We start from the raw sequence: 17,563 nt of genomic DNA, 5'->3' as shown, positions 1-17,563 counted from the left end.
GGATCATTCATAGATCTTCTTTTTTTAAAGCACATGTTCAAATCTTTAGGCTATTTTTAACTGAACTGTTGATCCTATTAACTACAGGGGTTTTGAAAATATTGTTTTCAAATCCATTATCAGTTATTAGTATTATAAATTATTACACAAATATTGTTTCCCAGGGTGTGGTATGCTTTTAGCTTTCTTAAGATCTATTTCAAAGTAGAAATTTTCAATTTGGTGAACTCCATCTTTTTTTTTTTTTTTTAACAGTTTATGCTCTTATGTCCGATCTAAGAAATTTTTGCCTGGCAAAAGATTTTGCCTGACTGCAAAGATTTTCCTCAGGTTTTCTTCTACAAATTTAATAGTTCTCCTCTTTATGAAAAGCTGTATGACCCACTTTGAGTTCAATCTTATGTATAATATAAGGTAAAAGTCAGTCTTCTTGTTACATACAGATACCCAGTTGTTCCAATGTGATTTATTCAAAAGACTATAGTCAACCCTACTGGATTATCTCAACATCTTTGCAGAAAATCAATTGACTTCTATGTATAGATCTTTTCCTGGATTTTTATTTGGTTCTAGTGATCTCTTGATCTTAAGAATAAGAGAACAATGTCATCATTATTTTAGTCTTGAAATCGTATTGTATAAGTTCTCCAGCTTAACTGCTCTTTTTCAAAATTGTTTTGTCATCCTAGGTATTCTATATTTCTATATAAATCTTAGTTATCAGCTCATGAATTTCTACAAAAAATCTGCTGTGATATTAATCAGAATTGCATTCAAACTATTGATCCAACTGGGGAAGAACTGACATCTCAACAATAGAAACACATGTATCTCAAAAAAAAAAAAAAAGAAAGAAAGAAAAAGAAAATGAAGAAGAAAAAGAAAAACATGAAAAACATCTCCATTTATTTAAGTATTTTTCAATTCCCCTTGATTGTATACAGGTCTAACATGTATTTCATTAAAGTTATCCCTATATATTTCATGATTTGGTGTATTATTTCCCATTGCATATTAAAGCACTTCAAAACCTAGCACTTTAAAATAACAGTTATCATAATCACAGACTTTCTAGAGAGACAGGTTTCAAAAGCTGCTTAGCTTGGAGGTTCCGATAGGGTTTCTCATAAGGTTGTATTCAACCTGTTGGCCAAGGCTATGGTCATCTCAAGACTGGAATGGAACTGGGGAGGAGTTAAGACGGCAGAGAAGTAGGGGAACCCCAGGTATTGCTCATCCCTCAAACACAGCTATGTTGAGGTCAGATTACTTGGAACACCCAGGCAATCGATCTGTAGAGACACAGAAGGATCTCCAAAGTTGGAGGGAGACAGCTTGGCAGATGTGAAGTGGTTGGACCTTTTGGGGCTAAAACCCTGAGGTTTTGGAAGTATATGACTTTCTGCAAAGCAGAGCCATGGTGCACGCTCCTGTGGAAGAGGGACCTGGCCCCGAGAGTCCTTAGTGTGGTGTAGCAATCTCCAGGGCGCACTGGGAGAGAACAGTTCCCTTCCTGGAGTACTTCCGAAGAAGGTTTATTGCCTCCCTAAGTACAAAAGACCCTGCAAGTGCCAGCCAAAGGCCTTTCATGATCAGGGTGAAGGGGCTCTACTCCGGAGGAAGGGAGAGGCTCTGTGCCAGGCCAGGCCTTTAAGACTTTGGGTTTTGAATCCCAGCTGCGTGCCAAGTGCCAGGTCCTTTAAAACTGGGTTTTGAATCCCAGCCGTGCACCAAAGAAAAAAATGCAAGAGAGTTTTGGCGCAGAGTGAGCTTCCCTCACTAATCCTTGAGGGCTGCCTGAACAACAGGGGTTGAGATCCCCAGTTGGAGGACGAGGGGTTGGGGTGGCACTATTTTTCCCCAACACCAACAGGAGGGACTTCAGAGACCAACACAGAGCGCCCAGTGGGCAAGACCTGCTGACACCAAACCCTGCCCCTCTGTGCCTGCAAATGCTTATTTACTGGGGCAAGACTCACACAGAGACAACACAGATGGCCTCTCCTCCAGACAAGCACAGCTACCTCCACCCCCAGGCACTAAGACATAAATAATGCTTTTTTTTTTTCTTTCCTTTTTACCAGTCTTCTTTACTTCTTCTGGAATCAGGCTCATAGTTTCTGATTTATTTTTTGTCATTTCCTTTCATCATTTTTTTTTTTAATCAGGCTTTTTTATTCCTTTCTTTTTTCTTCTTTTCCCTTTGCTTCTGCCTTTTTTCCTCTCTCTCTTTTTTTCCCCACTTTGTTTTTCCTTGGAATCAGCAAGATAGTTTTTTGATTCTGTTTGGTTTTTTTTCTGTTCCTGTTCTTTTTTCTCTTTTTCTAGAATCAGGCCTACCACTGATTCTAGATGTATTCCAGGATTACTTCAACAAACAAATCAAAGCGTATGTAGTTAAAGGTCCAAACACTCCACCACTGCAAGCAAGGAGGAGCTCTGCAAATGACTGACCAGTGGGAAAAAGCAGCCAAAACACAACAGCAGAGTGGACACAGCATACACCAGAAACACTTCCTGGAGTGTGAGGCCCTGAACAATCTTAATTTTTTTTTTTTTAATGTTTATTTATTTTTTGAGAGAGACGGAGTGTAAGCAAGAGAGGGGCAGAAAGAGAGGGAGACACAGAATCCGAAGCAGGCTCCAGGCTCTGAGCTGTCAGCACAGAGCCCAATACAGGGCTCGAACCCACCAACCATGAGATCGTAACCTGAGTTGAAGTCAGATGCTTAACCAACTGAGCCACCCAGGCGTCCCTCAGGCCCTGAACAACGTATGACCCCTTTTTAATATAGTAGTACTCTCAAGTGCAGGAAACATAACAAGCTTTTAAAACACGCAACAGACAGAAACTTAGCCAAAATGACAAGATGGAGGAATTCTTCCAAAAGAAAGTTTAGGAAGAAATCACAGCCAAGGACATGCTCAAACAGATATAAACAATGTATTTAAAATGGAATTTAGAACAACAGTTATAAGACTACTAGCTGGCCTTGAAAAACACAGAGAAGACACCAGAGATCAAAGCAGAGATCTCTGCAGAGATCAAAGACCTAGGAACTAGTCAGGATGAATTTAAAAATGCTATACTTGAGATGCAAAACAAACTAGATACAGTGATAGTGAGCACTGAAAAAGCAGAGAATAGAATAGGTGAAATAGAAGATAAAATTATGGGAAATAAAGAAACTGAAAAAAAGAAGAAAAGGATGTTACTAGATCATGAGGAGAGATTTAGAGTACTGATTCTATAAAACAAAGCAATATCTGTATCATAGGGGTCCCAGAAGAAGAGGAGTGATAAAAAAGGGCAGTAGATAGATTTGAACAAATTATAGCTGAAAACTCTTATCTAGAGAAGGTAACATGCATCCAAGTCCAAGAGGCACAGAGAACTCCCTTCAAAATCAATAAAAACAAGTCAACACCATGACATATCATGGTGAAACTTGCAAAATACAAGGATAAACACAGAATTCTGAAAGCAGCTAAGAATAAATAGTCCTTAATCTACAAGGGTAGACACATAAGGTTAGTAGCAGACCTGTCCATTGAAACTACGCAGGCTAGAAGGGAAATATTCAATGTGCTGAATAGGAAAAATAAGCAGCCAAGAATCCTTTATCCAGCAAGGCTGACATTCAGAATAGGAGAGAAAAAGGCTTTTCCAGACAAATAAAAACTAAAGGAGTTTGTGACCACAAAAAAAAAGCCCTGCAAGAAATTCTAAGGGGGCGCTCTCTGAGTGGAGAAAAAAAAGGAAACAGCAAAGACTATAATGGACCAAAGAACAATAACACCAATTCTATAGGTTAACACAATGGCACTAAATTTGTATCTTTCAATAATCACTCTGAATGTAAATGGACTAAATGCTCCAATCAAAACACACAGGGTAGCAGAACAGATTTAAAAAACAAGATCCATCCATATACTGACTATAAGAGACTCATATTACACCTAAGGACACATGCAGATTGAAAGTGAGGGGATAGAGAACCATCTACCATAATAATGGACCTCAAAAGAAAGCTGGACAAGCCATATTTATATCAAACAAACTAGATTTTAAAACAAAGACTATATTAAGAGACTAAGAAGGGCATTATATCATAATTAAGGGGTCTATCCATCAAGGAGATCTAACAATTGGGATGCCTGGATGGCTCAGTCGGTTAAGTATCCGACTTTGGCTCAGGTCATAATCTCATGATTCATGAGTGTGAGCCCTGCATCGGGCTCTCTGCTATCAACACAGAGCCTGCTTCAGATCCTCTGCCCCCATCTCTCTCTGGCTTCCTCTACTTGTGGTCTGTTTCTCTCAAAATAAATAAATAAACTTTAAAAAAAAAACCTAACAATTATAAATATTTATGCCAATGTGGAAGCACCCAAATATAAAAATCAATTAATCACAAGCACAAACTTATTGATAATAATACCATAAAAGTAGGAGACATTAATACCTCACTTATAGCAATGGACAGATCATCTAAGCAGAAAATAAACAAGGAAACAATGGCTTTGAATGACACACTGTACCAAAATGGACTTAACATATATTCAGAACATTTCATCCTAAAGCAGCAAAATCCACATTCTTCTCGAGTACACATGGAACATTCCCCAGAATAGATCACATATTGGGTGACAAATCAGCCCTCAACAGGTACAAAAAGATCAAGATCACACTATGCATATTTTCAGAATACAACACTACGAAACTTGAAATTAACCACAAGAAAAAATTTGGAAAGCCTTCAAATACATGGAGGTAAAATAACATCCTATTAAAGAATGCATGGGTTAACCAGGATATTAAAGAAGAAAAAAAAAAAATACATAGAAGCCAGTGTAAATGAAAACAAGACAGTCCAAACCCTTTGGGATACGGCAAAGGCAGTCCAAAGAGGAAAGTATATTGCAATTCAGGCCTATCTCAAGTAGTAAGACAGGTCCCAAATACACAACCTAACCTTACACCTAAAGGAGGTAGAAAAGGAGCACCAAATAAAGCCCAAAGCCAGCAGAACAAGGGAATAATAAAGATTAGAGCAGAAATAAATGATATAGAAACAAAAAATACGGTATAGAACATACCAATAAAACTAAAAGCAGGTTTTTTTTAAGGAATAAAGAAAACCAATAAACCCTTAGCCAGACTTCTCAAAAAGAGAGAGCTCTAACCCAAATAGATAAAATCACGAATGAAAGAGGAGAGATCACAACCAACACCACAGAAATACAAACCATTATTAGAGAATACTATGAATATTGTACACCAACAAATTGGACAATCTGGACAAAATGGACAAATTTCTAGACACTCACACATTACTAAAACTCAAACAGGAAGAAACAGAAAATGCTGGACCATAACCAGCAAAAAAAGTGAATCAGTAATCAAGAATTTCCCAATAGACACATCTGGGTGACTAGGTCGGTTAAGCATCTGACTTCAGCTCAAGTCATGATGTCATGGTTCATGGGTTCAACCCCACATCAGGCTCTGTGCTGACAGCTCAGGGCCTGGAGACTGCTTCAGATTCTGTGTCTCCCTCTCTCTCTGCCCTCCCCCACTCATACTCTGTCTCTCTCTGTCTCTCAAAAATAAATAAATGTTAAAAAGAATTTTTTTTTCTTTAAGTTTCCCAACAAATAAGAGTCCTGGGGGGGGGGGGGGGGGGGTAGATGGCTTCCCAGGGGAATTCTAACAGACATTTAAAGAAGAGTTTAATACCTATTCTTCTCAAACTGTTCCAAAAATAGAAATGGAAGGGAAGCTTCTAAACTCATTCTATGAAGCCAGCATTACCTTGGCTCAAAAACCACACACACACACACACACACACACACACACACACACACACACACACACACAAAAGTCTCACTAAAAAGGAGAATTACAGACCAATATCCATGATGAATCTGGATGTAAAATTTCTCAACAAGATACTAGCAAATCTAATTCAATAGTACATTAAAAGAATTATTCACTGGGGCTCCTGGGTGGCTCAGTCAGTTAAGCATCCAACTTCGGCTTAAGTCATGATCTTGTGCTTCATGGGTTCGAGCCCCGTGTTGGGCTCTGTGCTGACGGCTCAGAGCCTGGACCCTGCTCTGTGTCTCCCACCCTCTCTTCCCCTCCCACCCCCTTGTGCTATGTCACTATGTCTCTCTCTCTCTCTCTCTCTCTCTCTCAAAACTGAATAAACTTAAAAAAATTTTTAAAAATAAGAATTATTCACCATGATCAAGTGGGATTTATTCCTGGGCCAAGGGCTGGTTCAATATTTGCAAATTAATCAGTGTGATACACCACATTAATAAAAGATAAGAAACAGGATTCTTTCAGTAGATGCAGAAAAGGATTTGACAAAAGCATCCTTTCATGATAAAAACCCTCAAGAAAATAGGGATAGAAGGAACATACCTCAATATCATAAAAGACATATATGAAGGGCCTACAGATAATATCATTCTCAACAGGGAAAAAATGAGAGCTTTTCCTCTAAGGTCAGGAACACGACAGGGATGTCCACTCTCACCAATGTTGTTCAACATAGTACTGGAAGTCCTAGCCTCAGCAATCAGATAACAAAAAGAAATAAAAGGCATACAAGCTGGCAAAGAAGTCAAACTTTTACTCTTCACAGATGACAGGATACTACGTGGAAAATCCAAAAGACTCCACCAAAAAACTGCTTGAATGATACAAAAAATCTGCGAAGTTGCAGGATATAAAGTCAACACACAGCAATTGGTTGCATTTATATATATCAATAATGAAAACGCAGAAAGAGAATCAAGGAATTTGACACAGACACTCAGATCAATGGAACAGAATAGAGAACCCAGAAATGGACCCACAAACATATGGCCAACTAATCCTTGACAAAGCAGGAAAGAATATCCAATGGAATCAAGACAGTCTCTTCAGCAAGTGGTGCTGGGAAAACTGGACAGTGACATGCAGAAGAATGAACTTGGACCACTTTCTTTCACCATACACAAAAATAAATTCAAAATGGATCAAAGACCTAAACACAAGACAGGAAGCCATCAAAATCCTCAAGGAGAAAGCAGGCAAAAACCTCTTTGACCTTGGCCACAGCAACTTCTTACTCAACACGTCTCCAGCGATAAGGGAAACAAAAGCAAAAATGTACTGGGACTTCAAGATAAAAAGCTGCTGCACAGCGAAGGAAACAACCAACAAAACTAAAAGCAACTGACAGAATGGGAGAAGATATTTGCAAATGACATATCTGATAAAGGGTTAGTTTCCAAAATCTATAAAGAACTTATCAAACTCAACATCCAAAAAACAAATAAGCCAGTTACAAAATGGGCAGAAGACATGAATAAACACTTTTCCAAGACATCCAGATGGCAAACAGACCCATGAAAAAATGCTCAACATCACTCATTGTAGGGAAATACAAATCAAAAGCACAATGAGATACCATCTCACACCTGTCAGAATAGCTAAAATTAACAACTCAGGCAACAATAGATGTTGGCAAGGATGCAGAGAAAGGGGAACACTTTTGCATTGTTGGTGGGAATGCAAACTGGTGTGGCCACTCTGGAAAACAGTATGGATGTTCCTCAAAAAATTAAAAATAGAACTACCCCACAACCCAACAATTACACTACTAGGTATTTATCCAAAAGATATAAAAATGCTGATTCAAAGGGGCACATGCGCCCCAATGTTTATCAATAATGCTATCAATAATGCTATTATTTTATAATAATAGCCAAATTATGGAAAGAGCCCAAATGTCCATCAACTAATGAATGTATAAAGAAGATGTGGTATAAATATACAATGGAATACTACGCAGGGGCAAGAAGAATCAAATTTTATCATCTGCAACAACATGGATAGAACTAGAGTGTTTATACTTAAGCGAAATAAGTCAGAGAAAGACAAATATCATATGATTTCATTCACATGTGGAATTTAAGAAACAAGAGATGAATATAGAGGGAAGGGAAGGAAAAGAAAGAATAAAGGCAGAGAGGAAGGCAAACCGTAAGAGCTTCTTACATACACAGAACAAACTGGGGGTTGCTAGAGGAGAGGCAGGTGGGGCAATGGGGTAAATGGTGATGGGCATTAAGGAGGACATCTGCTGGGATGAGCACTTGGTGTTATATGTTAGTGATGAATCACTGGGTTTTACTCCTGAAATCAATACTATACTGTATGTTAACTACCTTGAATTAAAAAAAAAAAAAAAAAAAAGACTGGAATGGAACTGAAGGATTTGCTTCCAAGTTCACTCATGTAGTTAGTGGCAAAGATCATTTTCTCACTACCTGTTGACCAGTGGCTTCAGTGGGATTCTCAAAACAGGGCGACTCACAGATGACAGTTTGCTTCTTTCTCCTAGAGACAGTGATCTGAGATAGAGCTACCAAGTAAGAAATTACCTAAGATGAAAACTGCAGTCTTTCATAACTTAATTTAGGAATTGACATACTATCACTCCTGCCATGTCCTATAAGTCACACAGACCAAGACAGGAAAAATGCAGAAGACTATACAAGGTTGTGAATACCATAATATGGGGATAACAAGAATATCTAGGAGACTGGCTGCCAAAGATGTATACATAAAATTCATAAATTTAATTTTCTATGTCTTCATGGCTAAATTTTATAAATTTACCTGGTATCATGAGAGGCTGTTGAATCTACTTCCTAGATCAAAGAGCATATATCAAACTCCTTAACACTTCGTATATAGAGGATCGTATGTTGTTTACATCTTCCTTTTCAAGCTATGCACCTTTTACTTCTTTTTCTTGCCTTATAGCACTGTGTATGACTTTCAGTACAATGTTAAATATCAGTGTCAAAAGCAGATATCTTTGCCTTGTCTCAATGTCAGAGAAGTGTTCAATCTTTCATCATTACATGTGAAGTCTGCCGTAGGATTTTCATGCATGTTCTTTATAAAATTGAGGAAGGCTGCCTTTTATTCCAAGGCTCCTAAAGGTGTTTAAATGAGTGAAAAATTACGAAAAAATCTTTTTCTCCAACTACTGAGGTATCATATGCTTTTTCTTTTTTAGAAGGATAATATAGTGAATTATAATGATTGATTTTCTATTATCAAACCAAACTTTCATTCCTTTCATTCATTCATTCAACCTTAAATTCCACTGGGCTTCATGTATTATCCTTTATTATACTGCTGAATTCAGTCAGCCCTTATGTTGTTAAGCCTTTTTACACCCATCAATTGTGAGGTCCATAGTTTTCTTGTAATGTTTTTGTATGCTTTTGGTATTAGACTAATAATACTGGCCTCATAAGATTTGTACAAGGTTACTTGCTCATATATTTTCTGAAATAGTTGAAGAGAACTGGTATTATTCTTTTCTTAAACATCTCTTAAATCAAAGTTACTGTTGAAGCTATGTAGGCCTACACTTTTTTGTGGGGGGAAGATTTTACTTATGAAGCCAATATCATTTATAGGAGTGATCAAATTTTCTATTTTTCCTTGGGTCAATTTTGATTGACATTCAAGGAATTTGTCCATTTCATCTAAATTGCTTAATTTATTGACATAATCTCTCCTCAGTCTTTTGAGGTCTCTATCATATATAACTGTGTCCACTTGCTCCTTCCAGATAACAGTATTTGTGTCTTCTTCTCTCTTATTTCTTGATCAGAATGGCTAGAACTGCACTAATACCGCAGTCACTAGCCACATGTGGCTTTCAAGTTTGATTTGACTGAATCAAATTAAAACTTCAATTTCTCAATTTTAAATAAATTCCAGGTGCTTAACAGCCATATGTGGCTTTTAGATAGCATGGTTGGAGAACATTTTCATCTTTATAGAAAGTTCTAATGGACTGACCCAGAGCTTTAAAAATTTCATTGCTCTTTTTGAAAAAATAGCTTTTGGGGGCACCTGGGTGGCTCAGTTGATTAAGCATTCCATTTCTTGATTTTGGCTCAGGTCATGATCCAGGGAATTGGGATAAAGCCCCACATCGGGCTCCGCACTAAGTGTAGAGCCTGCTTATGATTCTCTCTCTCCCTATGCATCTCTCCCCTACTCATGCACATGTATGGTCTCTCTCTCTCCCTCTAAAACTGGAAAAAAAGAAAAAATCAGCTTTTGGTTTCCACTGATATTCTCTACTGTTGGTCTGCTTTGTATTCATGGATTGTAGTTCATCACTTCTCTCTACTTATTTTGGGTCTAATGTGCTCTTCTTGTCGTAGCTTCATAAGGTAAAAGCTTAAATCCTTGACTTTTGACCTTTTTTCCTAACATAAGGACTTAAAGCTATCAATTTTCTTCTAGGTACTTCTTTAGTTGCATTATGCAAGTTATGTTATTTCTATTCTCATTCAGATCAAAGTAGTTTCAAGTTGCCCTTATAAATTTTTCTTTAACTCATGAGTCATTTATAAATGTTGTTTATTTTCAAAATATTTGAGGATTTCTTGAGGGGTGCCTGGCTGGCTCAGTCAGAAGAGCATGTGACTTTTGATCTCAGGGTTGTGAGTTCAAGCTCCACACTGGGTGTAGAGATTACTTAAAAAATATACATGTATTTCTCAGATATCTATTATTTATTTCTATTTTAATTCCATTTTTGTAAGACTTAAATTTCATCTGAAATTCCACAATGGAATTCCATTAATTGTATTTGGCCAGATTAAATTTTCAATCATTTGTGGGACCCCACACATTTGTGGGCCTGAGGTCAGGGACATTAAGGTAAGCACTGTCAGCAAGGTGAGTTGTATCAGAGGGAGGGAGAGAGAGAATCCCAAGCAGGGTCCAGGCTCTAAGCTGTCAGCACAGAGCCCAATGCAGTGCCCAAACCCACGAACCATGAGATCATGATCTGAGCCGAAGTCGGATACTTAACCAACAGAGGCACTCAGATGCCCCCTACATTTTTAAATGGTTAAGGAAAAAAATATCAATAGAAAAATAATTTTGTGAAATGTGAAAATTATATGAAATTTAAATTTCAGTGCCCATAGTAAAGTTTTATTGGAACATAGCCATGTTCATTTATTTATGTATTATCTATGGCTCCTTTCACAGAACTGAGTTGTTTCAACAGAGACCATAAGACCCACAGAGGCTAAAATATTTACTTTCCAGCCCTTTGCAGAAAGTTTACCAACACTTACTACACATCCACATTACCATCTGGTGCCATTTCTCTTTATTTTACTTTTTTAAGTTGGTTGATTTGTTTTTGAGAGAGAGAGAACAAGCACATGTACACTCAAGTGGAACAGGGGCAGAGCAGGAGGCAGAGAGAGAATCCCAAGCAGGCTCTGCACTGTCAGTGCATAGCCCGACGCAGGTCTCAGACTCATGAACCATGAGATCATGACTTGAGTGGAAATCAACAGACACTTAACCAACTGAGCCACCCAAGCACCCTGGTGCCATTTCCCTTTAGCTTACAGAACTTCCATTATTATTTCTCATAGAATACACATTATGGTGGCAAATTCTCTCAGATACTTTTTATCTGAAAACATATTTATTTAAGGTTCATTTATTAAGAATATTTTTGCTGATAGCTTAACATTATGGATAATACATTGTGCCAACACTAAATTCTGTTATGTTCTTCTGAAGACTGTTGGTTTTTCTTTCAACAGATAGTTAACTTGTCTGGACCCAAACTAAAAATATAGAAATTTTGCCTGAAAGTTGGGATTTGTTTGGGAGGTAGGAGACAGCTGTGTTCTGGTTTATTTTGGGCCAGGGTGAGATTTTAATTATGATTTTTCAACATCTTTCCATCTCCATTGCTTTAATAAGTCAGATGTTAATATCATTATTCCCCTGTATTTGATAGGCCATATTTTCTCTTCACTGCTCTCAAGATTTTCTCTTTGTCTTTGACATTTAGCAGTTTGTCTACAATGTGCCTAATTGTGGTTTTCTTTTGTATTTATTCTACTTGGAGATCATTAATCTTCTTGGATCTCTAAGCCAGGTTTCTAACAAATATAAAAAGTTTTCAGCCATTATTTCTTCAAATATTCCTCTGCTTCTTTCTTTCCCCCCCTCTACTTATGGGATTCCAACTAAGGCAGGAAGAATTCAGCTTTTCTCCCACAGGAGCTACACACAGATACAAAACGTGTGTGTCAAAAAAGCAGCAAACTTGAAAATCTCACCTACTACAGTTGTGTGTTTCGAAGTTTGTCTCCTATTTGGTTTGCACTGCTTTGCTGACAGGCTTCCCTGTGTACTCATAGCTGTCAGCCAGGTACGGCTGGCAGAATTCATACTCTAACTTTGGGTTTTAGCCCTCTGGCAGCTTTCTCAGTTTCAGATTTTCCTCCTAAATTCCAAGTTGTTTTGCCAGTCCTCACCTTTGTTCTCTGATACCTCAGGTCAGTATGGTTGTGGTTTTCCGTCTCTGGGGCTATGAGTGTGGGGAAGCACCTTGTACAAAAACCCACAGATTCACAATTCTTATCCACTACTTTACTTACTTCAAACAATAAACTCTCGTCTGGTTTCTGCTTCTTTATGGTATTTTAGTGGGGGTTTTTTGGTCTTTTTCCAATGCTTTCAAATCATTTTGTTATTTTAAAAATTTTTCCAGGTAACACAAATTGGTGCAGCCACTCTGGAAAACAGTGTGGAGGTTCCTCAAAAAATTAAAAATAGACCTACCCTATGACCCAGCAGTAGCACTGCTAGGAATTTACCCAAGGGATACAGGAGTACTGATGCATAGGGGCACTTGTACCCCAATGTTTATAGCAGCACTCTCAACAATAGCCAAATTATGGAAAGAGCCTAAATGTCCATCAACTGATGAATGGATAAAGAAATTGTGGTTTACATACACAATGGAGTACTACGTGGCAATGAGAAAGAATGAAATATGGCTCTTTGTAGCAACATGGATGGAACTGGAGAGTGTTATGCTAAGTGAAATAAGCCATACAGAGAAAGACAGATACCATATGTTTTCCCTCTTAGGTGGATCCTGAGAAATTGAACAGGAACCCATGGGGGAGGGGGAGGAAAAAAAAAAAGAGGTTAGAGTGGGAGAGAGCCAAAGCATAAGAGACTCTTAAAAACTGAGAACAAACTGAGGGTTGATGGGGGGTGGGAGGGAGGGGTGGGTGGGTGATGGTATTGAGGAGGGCACCTTTTGGGATGAGCACTGGGTGTTGTATGGAAACCAATTTGACAATAAATTTCATATACTGAAAAAAAAAAGTTTTACATAGGAAAAAAAAATAATAAATAAAATAAAAATTTTTCCAGGTTTTATCATTGTTACCTGTGGAAGGGTTCATTCACCTTGCCAATTATCCATTACCTAAAGCTGGCAGTCCCCTGTTTTTTTAAGTGTTCTTAAAAAACCCAAAATTGAATTTGTAATTTTATAGAGTATAAAATTCTAATTATTGGTAGTACTATAATATAAAATGGAATAAACTTCTTAAAATAATGGAAAAGCTCCAACTTCCATAAATGTAAAAATCAATTTGCATGTAAACACAGAACAAATGTACAATTTCCTCACGCAGCCTATACTGTACATGGTGCCTTCCTATTCCCGAACCCATATATACTAAACTGGAATACAATCAGGCCTAGGGTTGTCAGATCATGATGAAAATCAACAAAGCAAATAAACCGCTTGCAACTATTTAAAAGTTAAAAAGAATTAAACTCCCAAAAAGATTTGTAAACTGGTTTAAATAATGTCCCATGGATTAAAAGATTTAAAAAGGAAGATGGGTAACTGAAATAAAACTTATTGTACACCTTTTAGAAACAATAGCAATTAATTCATTGTAACACTTAAGGATGGTCTTTTTAAAATGAAATACTTACCTTTGTTCTTTCTAAAATGAGAAAACATTTTTAATAGTATTTTTCAAAATGCATTACACATTTCCTTATACCAAGACAGCAAAAGTAAGAACAACTGAAAAAAGAATCCACAACATTTGCTTTTACAAATTCTACTTACATTCTCCTTTCACTGATAATTAGATACTAAAATTTCATGGAATTTCAATCACAAAACTGTAAAATCAACAAAGTAAATCTGTGGTAATTTGTAAAAAGCTCAGAATCTGTAAGTAATTTAGGTCCATTATATGGAAACTGCTAAGTTGGGGTTTGAGTATTTGAGTATTCTGAAGGATCTCTTTATTCTCACTATAGCAGTAGCAAAATAACTATAATCCCACAATAAGCAAAACAATGTATTTTCATTCAGAATGAGTATAACAAATAGAAAGGAGGAAATGGAGACCACGGGCATCTTTTCACACCAATTTTATAAAAAAAAAAAAAAAAAGAAAGAAATAGAAGAAAAAGAAAAAAAAAAGAAAAAAAAAGAAATATCCACTATGATTCTATCATTCTTCCTTAATCCAAAACATTAATATGGTGGTTTTTCTCTAAACCAGACACAGAAAAGTCTGATAGGAGAACTGCAATCAAACTAAGTGGATTAAGCAATGATACACAAAAGCAACACTGCTGATGTTGAAATTCAAGCATAAGCAAGCATAACAATCAGCCAAAAATTGGAAAGAGGCAGAGGAAACTTTTGGTAGTGTTGGATATAGTAATTATCTATATCACGTTAATGATTTCACAAGTGCATATATATGTCAAAATTTACCAAACTCTATGCTTTTGCATGCAATTTTATCTCAACTAGATTTCAATAAAGCATTTTTTAAAAATTAGCAGGGAAAAAATCATTATTCATTTTTACCCATCACTCAGCTACTTTAAAGACAAAAGTGGAAACAAATTCAGAGTCTATAACCAAGTATAATCAACAACTCATGGATCACAGGCAAAGAGTCGTCCAAGTTCAAAGAAGAGGTATATCAACTTTTTCAAAAGAAAGAACTTAAGTCTCAATGGAAGTATCCTGAGACTGGTCAAACGATTATGGAGGTGACATTGCCTATGCAATTTATGTCCCACCCTGGTGCAAAATGCTCCTGGTTTCCATTTCCAAACAGATATGTGATGACACAGAGTTTATCAGGATTTGCAGCCTTACTGTACTTCTCTTCCTTGCACCTCTGCAGAATCTCTAAGCTCCTCTGGTGGACTGGGTGTTGGAGAAAGCTAAAACTATCCATACTTTTCAAAATTGCACATGGCGCTGTATCATCATGTCCTTAGGAAGCAAAAGAAAAACAAAAAATGGAGAAAAGAAAAAGATTACATAAGCCCAAACCAATAGAGATTCAAGGACAATGCTGCCAACTATCTTAAGAATATATATAAGTGTATCAAGTAATAGGAGTTAAATGTGAATAATTTTTCTAAATTGATTTGCGGAAATTACACAAAAATAAAAGGAAAACATAAAGGTATTTTTTAGATATTCAAAGTATCCTTATCAGTATTCAAAGTGTTGTGAGATAACATCACACTGAAAATTTCTAATTTAAAATATTAGGGAAATTTCAAAACAATTTGTATGATTTAGTTATTTTTTTAACAGACCCATTTTTATCAGGTCTGAAATATAATTAGCATATAGTTGGCAACAATGCAAGGAACAATGATGGAACACCAAAGAGAAATATACCCAAAACAATTTACCAAAAGTTAAACAATTCTTTCACAAATCTTGCAATAAACCACACTTGTAGGAATTCCAACAAGTGTGTCAATGTTTAAAGAGCAGGAAGAAAAGCAAAACAGAGCAGGAAAACCCAGCAGCACTTTGGTATTTATAAATCTGAAAAGAAAGTTGGAAAATGTACCTCACCACCACTTCTTAGTCAAGTGAGACAGGATCAACTACTGGTGGGAAACGGAAGAGAGCATGTTCACATAAGGACCAAAGCCCCAGATTAGTGCTACTGAAACCATGAGTCACTCTAGCAATGATGAGGATTTGGGGGATGTCAGTACCATTAATATTAGCAACAGACGGATTTAAAAGAGAATAGGCACCGCCAGTTTTGGGAGGTGGTGTTGAGTATCATTTACTCAAAGAACATCTCTAGAGATAAGACGTTATATTCAAATTTGTGTAGGTTTGCCTTTAAAAAACAAAAGGGGGGAGAAAAGGGAATGGTTTAACAACAGAGGCAAAGTAAGCAACACAATGAACTAAAGTTTCATTAGTGCATATTTACTCTATAATTTGGAATGAGATACTATATAGGAACAGTTCTCAACACAGGATCATTTAAAAAGTTAAACAGAGGCAGAGTAGTTCAAACAAGTTGGCAAAGCATGGTTTAGTCTAACCATAATTCCTTAAACTGGATCCAGAGAAAAGGCATCTACATTTTAGCTGAAGACATGGAATCTTACAATACATTATATAAGAATAAACACATAAATAGCAGGCTTTTAAAAATGAAATGTGAAAATTATTTTCACATCCAATATTAAAAGAGTAAACGAATAAAACACTATCTCATCCACTGTGGAGAGCCCACAGCTGCAAATGTTCAATGTTTCAAAAAGAGACAAATATTATCAAGTTATCTATCATTCCTAGGTCAAAGAATACCTCAGTAAAAATATTCTACACTCATTACCAATAATTCTCCCCTCCGTGTTTGACGGGCTACTTGAAGAAAGAATGCTTAGGTTCAGACTAGCCTGTACTTTACCAATAATCCTCCCCACCACGTTTGATGGGCTACATGAAGAAAGAATGCTTAGGCAAAGAGACTAGCCTGTACTTGGTTAGTTGCTGGTGACAGAAGGTAAGTATCAGTTGAAGGGGACCATGTGAGGGAAGAGGGGAAAAAAAAAGAAACAAACACGTGGTGAGTTCTATTTATACTCCCTCCAAACTGTAATTTTAAAAAGTTATCACTAGACCTTTAGGCCTTTCAATAGCTATCTTAATAATCTGCCAGTCAAAAATAGTTTTAAGGAGATTATGGTATTAAAGCATTTTATGTAAAAGTTCAGGTATTAAATACACTAAATTAGTAAGCAGTTTGAAGAAATCACTTGACATTACTACAGCCAGCACACTTTTATCTAATTAAATTGTAGCAATGCGGTTAATTTTATAATTGTGACAGGTTTATGTCTCACCATCATACCTACCTTATTTATTTTTTTTAATTTCTTTCATTCTGCTTTCTATGCTTTAACTCTTGTTTTAGACTATAATACTATTTCGAAACCTTAAGCTGACCTTCCTGTTGTTGGCTGTGTGTAACAACTCCCTGTTAAGGTGGTTAGGCTTCCTAGGATAAGTATAGAAATACATTTTCAGTGAGTCTTCTTGTCTAAGGAGTCCCATAAACTCTTAAAAGATGTTTATTAATGTTGGTGTACGCTAGTTCCTGGTCTAATTTTGATAATTTCTTAGCTTGAGATCATGCATCAAAAACACAGCATAAATTCAGATCCCATACCTATGCATGGTAAAGACATGGGCACTGGTTTTTTTACAGGTAATTTAAGAAAAATCTTATCTAGGGGTGCCTAGGTGGCTTAGTCGGTTAAGCATCCGACTTCAGCTTCAGCTCAGGTCATGATCTCACAGTCTGTGAGTTCGAGCCCTGCATT

The 17,563-nt window shown here is 36.8% G+C and overlaps 1 protein-coding gene across 15 annotated transcripts in view; it reads right to left on the bottom strand.

Moving 5' to 3' along the window:
• Positions 1-17,563, bottom strand: part of MYO9A (myosin IXA) — a 281,021-nt gene that overhangs the window by 138,019 nt on the left and 125,439 nt on the right. For 14 of the 15 annotated variants that reach the window (XM_053223780.1, XM_053223782.1, XM_053223778.1 and 11 more), the window contains one exon: positions 15,069-15,188. The exons of the other annotated variant lie outside the window; for it this stretch is intronic. In XM_053223780.1, coding sequence (XP_053079755.1) covers positions 15,069-15,188 — 120 coding nt within the window. The remainder of the gene's footprint in view (positions 1-15,068; positions 15,189-17,563) is intronic. 15 annotated transcript variants of the gene reach the window in all.

The sequence above is a fragment of the Acinonyx jubatus genome, chromosome B3 (genome assembly GCF_027475565.1).
Source record: "Acinonyx jubatus isolate Ajub_Pintada_27869175 chromosome B3, VMU_Ajub_asm_v1.0, whole genome shotgun sequence".
Classification (NCBI taxonomy): Eukaryota; Metazoa; Chordata; class Mammalia; order Carnivora; family Felidae; genus Acinonyx; species Acinonyx jubatus.
The sequence above is the reverse complement of the archived record's forward strand: the minus strand, read 5'-3'. Positions and strand labels throughout refer to the sequence as shown.